At 37.5% G+C, this 13586-nt stretch overlaps 1 protein-coding gene across 2 annotated transcripts in view; it reads left to right on the top strand.

Annotated features, from left to right (window-relative positions):
- Positions 1–1730: 1730 nt before the first annotated feature.
- The window catches only part of ints10 (integrator complex subunit 10), a 60107-nt gene continuing 48251 nt past the window's right edge, over positions 1731–13586 (top strand). For both annotated transcript variants that reach the window (XM_073042787.1, XM_073042786.1), the window contains exons 1-8: positions 1731–1918; positions 4002–4069; positions 5182–5285; positions 7802–7941; positions 9109–9190; positions 10544–10684; positions 11819–11990; positions 13049–13218. In XM_073042787.1, the coding sequence (XP_072898888.1) occupies positions 1790–1918; positions 4002–4069; positions 5182–5285; positions 7802–7941; positions 9109–9190; positions 10544–10684; positions 11819–11990; positions 13049–13218 (1006 nt within the window). In that variant the 5' untranslated portion in view covers positions 1731–1789. The remainder of the gene's footprint in view (positions 1919–4001; positions 4070–5181; positions 5286–7801; positions 7942–9108; positions 9191–10543; positions 10685–11818; positions 11991–13048; positions 13219–13586) is intronic.

The raw sequence follows: 13586 nt of genomic DNA, 5'->3' as shown, positions 1-13586 counted from the left end.
ACCTAAGGTCAAGGTTGCTGTGTCAGAGGGAAATCAGGGATTGCTGTGTTCTCTGTTTCTCTGAGATACAGCTCACCCTGAAACTGCAGACTGAGGGTTTCTCAATCCACCAGCTGGACCAGATGGCGGCAACAGGAAAGGGTAGAGGCAGTGGTGTCTGCTTCATCATTAATTGTGGTGCTCAGATGTAGTGTTTTTGTGACACTCTTATTCTCCCCAGCTGCAATATCTAATAATTAAGTGCCAACCATTCTACCTACCAAGGGAGTTCTCTGACATGATGCTGAATGCAGTTTACATACTGCCAAAGGCAAATATCAAGCAAGCACTCATTGTATGATCTAGCCATGTACTGAAGACGTGCTAATCAACTGGCTGAAGTTGACATCTTCAAGCTCTTGCTTTGGCTGTTTGAAGTACCAACCTGCTTGAAGCAGGCTTCAGTCCACTGGTGGCCAAGAAGAATGCGGTAACCTTCCTCAATGACTATCATCACTGTGAAGCATATCAATTCCTACCCAGGGAGTGGCTTGGATTCACTCAAATTTGCCTACCATCACAACAGGTCAACAGCAGATGCCATTTCATTGGCTCTTCATTCAGCTCAGGGACATCTAGACAGTGAAGATGCATACATATATCAGAATGCTCTTCACTGACTACAGCTCAGCATTCCACACTATAATCAAAACTAATCACTAAGCTCCTAGACCTAGGCTTTGATGTCTCCCTGTGCAACTGGATCCCCGACTTCCCTACTTGCAGACTAGCTGAGCGAAGGGCGCTGAGTAGGCTACGGTCAATTATGGATAACTCTGAACATCCTCTACATAGCACCATCCAGAGACAGAGAAGCAGTTTCAGTGACAGGTTACTATTGATGCAATGCTCCTCAGACAGGATGAAGAGGTCAATACTCCCCAATGCCATTAGGCTTTACAATTCTACCGCCAGGACTTAAGAACTTTTTAAAAGCTATTATTAATGCTTTTTGAGATGGTGATTTAGATGCATATCATATTTTTTTACTGAGTTAAGTATTGTATGTAATTAGTTTTGCTACAACAAGTGTATGGGACATTGGAAAAAAAGTTGAATTTCCCCATGGGGATGAATAAAGTATTTATCTATCAAGTCAGTACATACCAGCAAATCTCCTCCACTATCACAGGGGGTTGTGTTCTTAGCCCCCTGTTCTACTCGCTTTATATCTATGTTTGTATGGCTAAGTACAGCTCCAATGCTACATTTAAGTTTGCTGATGACACTACTGCTGTTGGTCAAACAAAGGTAGTGATAAGTTGGGATATACCAGCGAGACTGAAAATCTGGTTGTATGGTGCCATATCAACAACCTTTCACTCAATGTCGGCAAAACCAAATGACTACAGGAGGAAGGACCTGGAGGTCCATGCGCCAGTCCTCATGAGGGTATTGGAGGTGGCGAGGGTCAGCAACTTTAAACTCCTTGGCAAATCAGAGGATCTATCTTGGGGCATCAGAAAGAAATTCAAAAAGTGAGAACTAAGGCTATAATGACGTAAGCAGCTGACTGGCCCTCATGAAACACAAAACATTTTCATGCCAGTTAGAAATATACTTGTACTCGGCCCAAATATATAATTATCATCTCGAACACTTCCACCCACCAGCACGGCTGAAAAAGCTCTGGAAAGAGAGCTTGTTCGCATGCGCTGTTTTGAGTTGTCGCGTTTGCGCATGTCCGCTTCAATACACATGCGCGCTGAGCCGTCGCGGGGGCGGAAGTTCGGCGAGATCGGCTTTTGTTATGGCGGCGCAGATTGATTGTGAATTCCTAGTGAAAAAAGCTCGGGATTTAGTGACGGATGATCCTTGGGCCGCCAAAGCCTGGTTAATTACTGCCAGGACCCTGTATCCTACTGACTTCGGGATTCAGGTCGGTGTGAGGCGAGAGGCCTCTCGCCGTGGAAGGTGTTAGCGTGGGGATGGGGGGGGATGGGGACCTGGCCAGGGGACTGATTGTCACCCATCAGCGCCGACTCCCTTCACTGCCCGTTTGTTCCTGCTTTTTAAATATGAATGGCTATAATTTAATGTTTCACATTTCATTCTGGAAAGGTCCTTATGGCTCTCCACTGTTCATTTCTGCCTGTGATTCATATGGCGTGACAGATGTGCAAAAGTTCTTAGCAGCTTCAGTCAGTGAAAAGACACCCAGATAGTTGTGAAGAAGCGATACAACAGGAATGATAACATTGACATGAAATTAATTTATTGGTATTCTCCAAGGTTGATACAACAAAACCAGAAAATGCTTTAAATAAACACACGCACCTACACCCACTCACACTCAGATAGCGCCCATGAGAATAAAAGTAACAGTAATATTTGGGACCCTTCATCACAACTGATGGAATGTGTACCTTTTGCCTTTGCAATAACTTCTTCAAGCTACAAAATGACGTAGTGGGATTATATGTTTAAAAGTTAAATTAGGGGAAGCTTTTTTTAAGCTAAAGTTTTCAAACGTGACTAGCTTTTAATGAATAGCTTTCTTTGATTTTCTTCCATTTCCAAATCTAGTCTTGTAAATTCACTATTTTTACTTGGTGTCTGATCTATTTGGATTTTTTTGGTTTGTAATGGGATGCCGCCCTCTTGCCAATTAGTTGAATCTGGCTTCAAATAATGAGAAGGAAGTTTCCTTGCATATTCTCCACGTGTCACTAGTTTGGGTAATTTCAATCCAAGTGTTTTATTCAAAATGTCACTTTTTAACTAAAAATAAAATCTTAGGCCATAATGCTTCCTGTAAAATATCAACTGGTGTACAAAGAGGTTTATTTTAGAGATTAATGGTCAGCCACATTTAAGGCAACAAAGCAGTTTAGTTTTGCATTTGGCTTATTCAAAAAATGGTTAATTTAGTATATAACACAGAAGCAGGCTCTTTGCTCACTTAATCCCACCAACCATCAATCCCTTTCACAGTAATAATGCAAAAATCCTACTTTAATTTTCCCATATTTGTCAGCTCATTCCCCCCCCCCCTCCAGTTTCTAACATGCACCTACACATTTGGGTTAACTTTCAATTTACAATGGCTTGCTAGCTTATCAGTTTGCAAATCCTTGAGAAGTGGCAGGAATTTCATGCAATCATCACGAGACTGCAAGCCCCACACAGTTAAATGTCACAAAGACTTAGTTGTTCTTCAAGACCATGGAAGTTGAACAGTATGCAAATTAATAAGTCTTCTACTGTCAAAAATAGTTATGTGTCTTACTATAATTCCCTAATGTATAACATTTGTTTACTTTTAGTCCCAGTGCAAGTTTGGGACATCTTTAATACACTAATAGTGTTATATGAACAAGTTGTTGCTGCTGTAAATAAAATAAACATTTCTTTTTACAAACACAAAATGCTGACAGAACTTGGCAGGCCAGACAGCATCTATGGGAGGAGGTAGTGACGACGCCTCCTCCCATAGATGCTGTCTGGCCTGCTGAGTTCTGCCAGCATTTTGTGTTTTTATTTATTTCCAGCATCTGCAGATTCACTCGTGTGATCTCTTTTTACAATTGTTTTCATTGCGATATTAATTTGGCACAGGTGATTAGAAGTAAAAGTTATAATGAGGATGTAATGATGGTACAGTAGCATAGTGGTTAGCACAATGCTTTACTATACAGGCGACACAGGTTCAATTCCTGCTGCTTCCTGTAAGGAGTTGTATGTTCTGTCCATGACCGCTTGGGTTTCCTCCCACAGTGCAAAGACATACTGATTGGTAGATTAACTGGTCATTGTAAATTGTCCTATGATTAGGCTAGGATTAAATCAGGGGATTGCTCGTCAGAATGGCTTGAAGGGTGTATTCCGTGAAGTATCTCAATCAAAAAATAAATAATATTTGAAGTGTAGGTTTTGCTTTTTTTCTTGATGAGCTTGTATTTGCTTGGCTTGGATTAGTTTACTGATGTAATTTTTACTTTTTTAATGATTTCTGATTTTAGTATGAAATGTATATGATCGAACGAAATGCTGAGAGAACGGCTTCAGCAGGAAGAATCCTTTATGACATGTACGTAATATAAGCAGCAACTTTCTATGTGAGGGAGAAACCAGTGAAGTTTTGGCAATAGAGTCAACATTATTTTGAGAGGTGATAAGGTGAAACTGCAAGTGACAGAAATATGAATTACCGTACACAGAATGCTCACAAGCTATTGAACAAATAAAAAGTTGCACTAACACGTTGAATGAAAGATTGTATAAGATTTGAATATAATTCAAGATTATTTATTGTCATTTCCAGTGCATAAGAATAAAGGAGAACAAAATAATTGTTACTCTGGATCTCATGCAGCACAGAAAAACATAATAAAGATTAAGAACACAATAATGAAAAAACACAATAAATATAAATACATAAAATTCATTGTATGTCCATAAAGTGACACTAGGCACAGGGTGTCTGAAAATAAGATGACTGACAAGAAATGATAAAGTAGTGGTGGTGGGGAATGTGGAGGGGTGGGTTAGTGGCAGAAGTGTTCATCAGCCTTACGGCTTGGGGAAAGTAACTTTATGGGTCTGGTGGTCCTAGTGTGGATTTTATGTAGCTCCTCCCTAATGGGAGTGGGACAGATAGTCTATGAACAGGGTGGGTGGGATCCTTCATGATAATACTGGCCCTTTCCTGGCACCTTTCTGTATATGCATCCTTGATGGTGACTAGACTGGTTTCCGTAAGTGATGCAACATGTTAGGATACTCTCTATTGTGCATCTTTAGAAGGATGTGAATATAGATGTACATAGTCCAGCTCTCTCAGTAGAATACCATTAATCCAGCTCGCTCTGGAACTCTGGTGTTGGACTACTTAATTTTCCATTCTGAACATTATTGAACATTATTTTGTTAAAACTCCAATGCACTTTGAATTCACGTTTTGAAAGATGTTACATAGTAAAGTTTCAATGAATCTGGTGAATTTCAAAGGAGCATGTCCAACAGAAGCAACTGAGTTTAAAAGGGAGTGTGGGAAATGGTGCCTGGCCAGTGAAATTTGGGAAGTGGTGTCTGGCGATTAGACAGGGAATGAGTTAGCTTGGGACCCAGTGAGTGGATGGAGAGTATGGAGGCCAGAACCCAACGAATGCATGTAAATAGATATCTTTTATTTTGTAATAGGTTTGTAAATTTTCCTGATCAGCCAATGGTTTGGAGAGAAATAAGTGTTATTACAGCTGCACTGCGTAATGATGCTCAGGACAAGCAGACACAGTTTTTGCGAGGTAAGTTTTTTTGTTGCTATTATCATATGTTCATCAAATAGACTTAAGTTAACTTAGTGTACAACTGTGTGAGATAATATGGAATTGAGTTTGTCAATATTTTTTAACATAATGCTGGAAATGGGACAAACAATAGGAGAATAGTTCCTAAAGGATAGAACAGTACAGCACTATGTAGGCCCTTCAGCCCACATTGTTGTGCTGACCTCTTAACCTTATTCTTAAATAAACCTAACACATTCTTCCTACATAGCCCTCTATTTTTATATCATCCATGTGCCTTTCTAAGAGTTTCTTAAATGCCCCTAATGTATTTGCTTCTACTGTCACCCCTGGAAGGGCATTCTACACACTCACTACTCTCTGTAAAAAAAAAATTTTTAAAAATTGCCTCCTCCAAATTATACAGTAATGCTAAAGCCAGGAAGTAATTTTTCAGCTCTATAAAATTCTGGTTAGACCCCACTTGGAATATTCCCTTCATTTTTAATTGCCTCATTATAAGAAGGATGTAGAAGCTTTAGAGAGGATGCAATGATTTACCAGGATGCTGCCAGGATTTAGAGAGCACATCTTATGGTAGTCTGAATGAGCTATGGGTTTTTTCTTTGCAGTGAAGGAGGATGAGAGGTGACTTGACCGAGGTTTAAAAGATGATAGAGGCACAGCCAGAGACTTTCCCAGGGTGGAAATGGCTAATACCAGGGGGCATAATTTTAATTGTGATTGGAAGAAGGTATAGGAAGGATGTCAGAGGTAAGTTTTTTACACAGAGAATGACAAATATGTGGAGTGCCCTGCTTTGGGTGCTGGTAGACGCAGATACATTAGAGACATTTAAGAAACTCTTATATAAGCACATTGATGATAAAGAAATGAAGGAGGAATAGGTTAGATTGATCTTAGAGGACATTAAATGGTCAGCATAGCAACATGGGCCGAAGGTTGCACTGTGCTGTAGTGTTCTATGATGAAGATTGATTTTGGGGAGGAGGGGAGTTGAATTTGTGTACATGAATTGTGGTAAAGCTTTTGATGAGCATCCTCAGTATGCTGACCCAGAAATTAAGATACATGGGATCAATGGAGACTTCTAGCTTGGATTCAAAATTGGCTTGGCTATTTGAAGACAAAAAGTATTGGTAGAGGAGTGTTATTTTGACTGGAGAAATGTGACCAGTGATGTTCCACTAGGATCACTGCTGTTATGCAATATTCAGGGAGCTTGTCAAAGGATTCTGTGGGTTCAAAATGTGGGCAGTGAAATGGCAGAATGAATTTAATTCAAGCATGTTTGAGCTGTTGCACTTTAGGAGGTCAATTGTAAGAGGAAATTATGCAGGAAATGATAAAACCTTAGGAGTATTGATGTGTAGAAGGATCTTAGAGTTTAAGTCTTTAGCTCTCTGAAAGTGGGTAGGGTAGTAAAGAAGGTGTATAACATGCTTGCCTTCATAGGGTGGAGTGTTAAGTTTAAAAGCTGGAAAGACATTGCAATCGTCTAAAACATTGGTTAGGCTGCATTCGGAATATTGTGTCATTGTATTACAAGAAATAACGTGGAGCTTTGGAGAAGGTTCAGTAGAGATTCGCCAGGACATTACCTGGATTAGAGAACATTAGCTGTAAGAAGAAGTTGGCAAATTGGATTATTTAGTGTCCAAGGCTGACAGGCCACTAGGTAAACTATCTAAAAATTATGAGAGGTGTAGATAGGGCAGAGTCTTTGTTTCCATGGTGGAAATGTCAAATACTGAGAGAATAGCTTTCAGGTGAGGGGGGGTGTTTGAAAAGAGATTTATATGACATGTTTATTTTAATGTGGTAGATTCCTGGAACCTACTGCCAATGGAAGTGACGGAAGCAGATTCATTAGCAATGTTTAAGGGACATTTAGACAGACGGAGATTAGCAATATAGAGAGTGTGCAGGCTGATGTGCAGTTTAAGTTAGCGTAGGTTTGTCAGCTGAACAGGGTGGCTCTTTGCTGATGGCTCTATGTTCTATATTTGCTCCTATTCTAGGTGCCCTGTAGAGGACTGTTGGCTGGTTCTGACTTGAGATCCAGAATTTCAGTCAGAGAAACAATAGCATACCTCAGTGCTGTGTCACAAAATAGTGGTAACATTTGCTGGTTGAGCAATGAGAATGATAATACCGTTCATTACTGTGAATTATTATTGATGCACCAATAACTAAAAAGAGGAAATGCTGGCATTATTGTTTTTGTGGAAGGGTCCTTAACACAAAACATCGATGCTTTTTCTTTGCCTAATGATGCTGCTGAACCAGCTGAATTTTTCCAGTGTTTTCTATTTTTATTTTGGATTTCCAGGATCTGCAGTTTTTCTTTTACTCCTTGTGCAAAGTACAAATAAAGTATAGAAGTGACACATATCCTGTCTGAAATGGCTTGAATGGTCTGTAACATAGTGAAGTAAAAATAATATACAGAACATTTTAGAAATCGTTTACACAAATCGCAAATGTAGTATCCGTGTTAAATTACTTTGCAGGGTTGTTCGAGACCCTTCCAGGTCGAGTGCAATGTGAAATGCTCCTTAAAGCAACAGAACAGTGCTTCAACACATTGGAGAGAGCAGAGATGTTGCTGCTTCTCTTGAGAAGGTTTCCAGAGTCTGTGGTACAGCATGGAGTATGTATATTCAAATGAGAACTATTTAATCATACTGTTGTAAATGTACTAGTGGATTAGTTATGTATGAAAATAAGATTAAAATGTACATAGTGCTTTTTCTTCGCTCTCTTACTAAAATTCTTTTCTGAACCAAGGTTACTTTTAATAAGCCTCTTGATTTGAATTGCTATTCTATATTAATGACTCAAATGTGGGTGACTGGCTTTGGAAGTTCTTGTGGATAAGTATATATTTAGCTGACCACATCTGCTTGAGCTTCATTGGTGGAAAGGGGGTAAAAATTCCTTATATGACTGAAAGGAGTTTTACCTCATTATCAAGGAGAAGGTTTTGAGATTTGCATGTGGATGAACAAGACAAAATTGGTGTTAACTGACAACTATGACTCTAAAGTAGATGCCATTCTAATCAAAATAAAGGATAATAATGGTGCCAATACAATTCCCATGGATTTTGATTTTCATTGGAATCATATTGGAATTCTGTTAACAGTGAGCCTGTTTTATCTTCAGTTTGTTTTACTTATCCTTTGCATTTTTTTTGCATTATTCTTAATGATGTGTATTTACTTTTGGTAACTTTCATTTGTGTTTTAAATTGATGGTTAGCTTAGTTTGTAAAACTTTAAAGATGTAATTATACCCCAGTCCTCTCCTGCCAATCCTAAATGATAGAAATGTGAGGTCCAACAGATACTGTAATTCCTTAAGTCCCTTTTTCAAGATCCTTTACTATTGATGACTTAGTCTTCTCCTTATGTCTCAGTATTGAGAAACCAGAAATTTATTATTATTTTCATACATATATTAGGTTGCATAAATGAAAAGATTGTTCTTTTTCTTTTGTATTGGTATAAATGATATGTGAATGAATTATTGATCTCATTGAAGGTGTAGAAGAAGCTTCTTAGGTGATTGATAAGGAGATATGTGCAGTGGGGGGAATGAGTTAAGGATGTTGGCGCTGTAAGCAGAGTGACATAAAGTGAGCAAAATTGGGCACGTGGCCTTTACTTGTCCTGGATTTATGTAGTTTTCTACGGAAGCTGTGTGACTTAACACCCGGCATTAACTACAAGACTGTTAATTGCAAAGAATTTTTAAAATATTCAACTAGATAAAATGATAAATATTTTGTGTATGTCTCTTTTGTTTCATGTGTTAGGTCAGCCTTGGTGAAACTTTATTGGAAGCTGAAAATATGGATGATCAAGAATCACCCGTCAACTGCTTTAGGAAGTTATTTGGTAAGAACCATTGGTTTGACAGTCTGAGAAAGGTTGGAAAAACAGTGGGGACACAAGAGAAGGCAGATGCTGAAATCTGCAGCAACAAATTATCTGCTGGAAGAACTCAGTGAGTCAAGCAGCATCTGAGGGAGGAGAGCAATTGGTGGCATTTTGGATTGAAACCCTGTAACATATCGTTTGTTGCTTGGAATATTATCACTTAGATTGCTTTGGTTTGGAACTTCCCAGTCTTTCGTTCAGTAAACACAGTATATGGTGTGGTTCTGAGTCATATTTAGGCAAAATAGGTGCTTCTAGATTAGGTATGAGAAAGAAGAAATCACTCCTGTTTCTCTGTTGCAATTTACATGCCTTATATGTGGAAATAGCCAAGCAAATACTACAGAAAACAAAGCAACACTCCCACTGTTCTGGCCTCTGGAGGCGCTGTTCATTTTGTATGAACGTTACTTCCTGTACGTAAACAGCCTTTTACATAATTTCCTGCGCTGGTTAATTTAGATTTCAACTTGCAATACACATGGTACAAAGACATCCATCTCCATCCACTCTTTATTTTCCCTTGAAACAATAAATCTTGAGAGATTCTTAAGTTTTCTTAATATTGGTAAACATTTAGTAGATGTACTTTGAAGGAAGTATTATGTTTATTGTTTATCGCTATTAAGTTAGCGTTGTGCTGCGAGTTCACTGTAGTGTATATCGTTATAAAATATTGCATGTGTGTATAATCTTGTTTAACACTGATCGTGAAAATAATCAATAGTATTGGTATATTCAGGCACTCGACGATTCTGTGTTGAATCGTAGAACATATTTTACTTAACACTGCAATTTCGCAAGTTTTCTCATTAAAAACCTTGAAGAAAGCTTCTGCCTCAGTTAATTTTTGAGAAATTGTTTAGCTCCCTGTCTAGCTTTGTACACACACTGCGAGTGCAGCAGACCCACACTTCCTTGGTGTATACCTTGTTTGCGGTAGCTGTAAAGTCTTTGTCCATTTTGATCAAACCTCATTAGCAGTTGCTGGCTTCAGAGGAGATAAAAGAATAAAATAAGCTGTCAAAGGATCTAATGCATTTTTTGATCCTTTTATTACTTTTTCCCTCTCTTCTACTTGTGTTTCTTGGGGTATAGGGATGTTGCATCATTATCTAAGAATCAATGTCCAACATTATCTTCCCATGATTTCTAGTTTATAAAAAGTCCATGGGGGTATTTTCTGCCCCACAGGCTGCACTTTAGTTTGAAGATGAAATAGTCTTAATTTAGCTCTTTTTACATAATCATCTCTGAAAGCTTTAGTTCTCACTATGTTTCTGTAACCCATTGTACTTTCTTTGTCTACAGTATGTGATGTTCTACCTCTAATTATTAATAACCCTGAAGTGAGATTACCTTCTAACCTGCTGTATCAGTATCTTCATAAGGCAGCAGAGTTCTATATTGGTTATGTTACTAGATCACCTTCATTGGAAAGCCAGCATCAAGGTAAGTCAATACACATCTGCAGTCCACAATAGTGTATTTTGATTTGTTTATGAGTAGGTTGCTGACGAGTTTCTTTATCTAAATGAGTATTTTATTAATCACCTGTGTAAGCTGTTCAAAATAGATTTATTTTTAGTAGTTCTAGCACTTAGTTTAGTCTTTTGTTTTGCTTCTCTTCTAAGTTTCCTTGTTCAAGTTATTTTTTATTTAAAAGGAAGATTGAAACATTTTCCCAGGTTTTTACCTAGATATTCTATACCTGATCGCTGGGAAATGTAACTGGAGTAACCACTGGTATGGTTTTCTAACCTACAATTACAGCATCACTAGAAGATTAGAAAAGATTTTGTTCTATCTCATCACGGTCCTGTTGACACTTCCATGATCAGTTATGTGAATTTTTGGTGGAATGCTAGGTAGATCTCTATCAGATTAAAGAGTTTGGCAACCATGTTAGTACTATAATTCAGAGAACTGTCGACATCTATCTAATCCAATGTCTTCAGTGGGGTGTCCCTCTACCAAACTCTTGATAGTGCCTTTATAAGGTTAGTAATACATTCACCTGACCCTGGAATGACTCGAGTCTTGTTATGTACATTCTTTTCGATCTGTAATTTGCTAACAAGGAAGATGTAACAAAAGATTATTGTCATTATCTCCTTACAGAAATATTCCTCCCCCATTAGGTTAGTATCAGAGTTTGTTTTGGCAGATTGGGATAAGATCAAGCAGTTTACCTCTGTATAGTTTCACAGTCTTTTGAGAAACTGGGCATAATTTGGCAGAACATTTCAGTTGATGTTCTCAGTGATACTTTGGGGAAACATCTGATTTTCATGTTCGAAAAGTGAGGGGGAAGCAATCATACTTCAATGATGCATGACATCACACATAACAGGTAACAATGTAAAGAACCTTTAATATGAATTGGCAGAATCTTGGAACTGTTTATAATGAAGACTTAAAATGTCAATCAGTTGCAATATTTTCTAAATTTGATATCTGAAATATTTAGGTGAAGAATTCTTGGAAGCTGCCTCCTTTATGAATTCTGAATTTAGTCTTTGTATTCTGACAGCTAATACATACAAGTAACAGTCATCAAAATAATCCATTGCTGTCTTTTGCTAGGTACCCAAGACACAGCTGATTTAAAGTCACCCACTAAGCGGAACACTCAGAAATATATTATAGAAGGTCTGACTGAGAAGTCATCCATGATAGTAGAACCTTGGGATAGGTTATTTGAAATCCTCTCTATCGTGGCAATGAGGTGTGAGTGGCAGATGGACAAAGCAAACAGGTTAGAATGCTGAGCGCTTTCTTTATCCATTTTCTTGAATGTTTGTCATAAAAATTCTCCAAATTTTACTTCTTCATGCTTCAGTCAGATGAAGTATTTTTCATTTCATTCCAAGGGCAAACAGGCTTTTTATAATCTGCTATTAGCTAAACTCTCTTCCATGCATTTGATGCTGTTTGCTCTCCTAAATTTCAACTTTCGGGCATCTAATTATGACTGGTTTGGATGGGTGTAAGTGGAGGGAAACTTGTTAATGAGTAGTTCATGGACCACAGGTCAACTAAAGCTTTGAGAGAAAGTTACAAAGGATGTGTATGGAGAAACTTTTACTCAGGATCTAGAACTGATTTTAAGGATTGTGGAAACAAAATCATTTAGTAATTTTAAAAAGATTTTAGATAAAGACAATAGAAAATAATTTGCAGGGTCATGGGGAAAGAGCTGTGAAATGGGATTGACAAGAACTGACATTACTTCCATTGGTTGAATGGTTGCGTCTAATGTTGTAATGATTCTATATTACGCTATAGATATTTGACCAGATATCTCTTCCTTACACCTTCGTTTCAGTGAATTCAAAATACTGTGTGTGGCATAACAACTTGGGCTGAAGGGCCTGTACTGTGCTGAAATGTCCTTTGTTCTATTAAAATATATTGAACTAATTATTTCCTTGTCCTTTTTCTCCTAATTTTCCTAAACCCCATTATTGGCTTTAATTAATGTATTTCATTTTTGCTTTGATATTTTATATTTTTAATGTTCTTGCTGGATTGAACAATTGTTTCTTAATTAAATGCCACAAGCAGCTTTTTATGAATACAAAAATTTAAACTGAACTAGTCAAATGATCAATTCTTACTTCAGAATTGCCTTATGCTTATGTTTGAGCTGTGTTATTGTACTGTCTTTAGAATTTTCATCACTGACTATATGTGCAACATAAACATTTCTTAAAATAGATTAATCTATTATAGTGTGTCAGTGATGTGGCTTTTTTGTACTTTTTAAACTATTATGCTCATTTAAGTCTTGGATTTTCTTGTGTATTATTTTAGGAGTTGTGGTGAAATTCTGCACAGAATGAAAGATTTATGCAGATATATAAACAACTTTGATGACGAAGGACACAGGAAATATAAGCATCAAGTTGTTTACTCTACTCTATTGGTATTTTTCAAGAATGCATTCCAATATGTTGCTAGTATCCAGCCATCTCTGTTTCAAGGTTAGTTAAGGAATTGCTAAAGAAATAGCATAGTAGCAGGTAGAACAGAATTAATGTTCTCTTATTTGTAGGAGTTCCTTTATTAACTTCATCTGTATATTGATGTAGGAAGCAAAGTAAAAAAAGCAGAATTTGACAGAAACTGTACCTGTACTATGATGACATATTTTAAAATCAAATGAAACAATAAAGAAGACATGCATTGGACAGGAGGTATAACCAGGCATCATTACATTGATATGTTGCATCAGTGCTTCTTGTGAGCTATTGAACTTCAACAAATGTTTACACAAAATCCTTTGGATCCAAATATGAAAAACATAATTTTGCACAGCTTCTTGTTCAGTCACAAATAATATGTTGAACAA

Source organism: Hemitrygon akajei, chromosome 4 (genome assembly GCF_048418815.1).
Source record: "Hemitrygon akajei chromosome 4, sHemAka1.3, whole genome shotgun sequence".
NCBI classification, from domain to species: Eukaryota; Metazoa; Chordata; class Chondrichthyes; order Myliobatiformes; family Dasyatidae; genus Hemitrygon; species Hemitrygon akajei.
The sequence above is the reverse complement of the archived record's forward strand: the minus strand, read 5'-3'. Positions and strand labels throughout refer to the sequence as shown.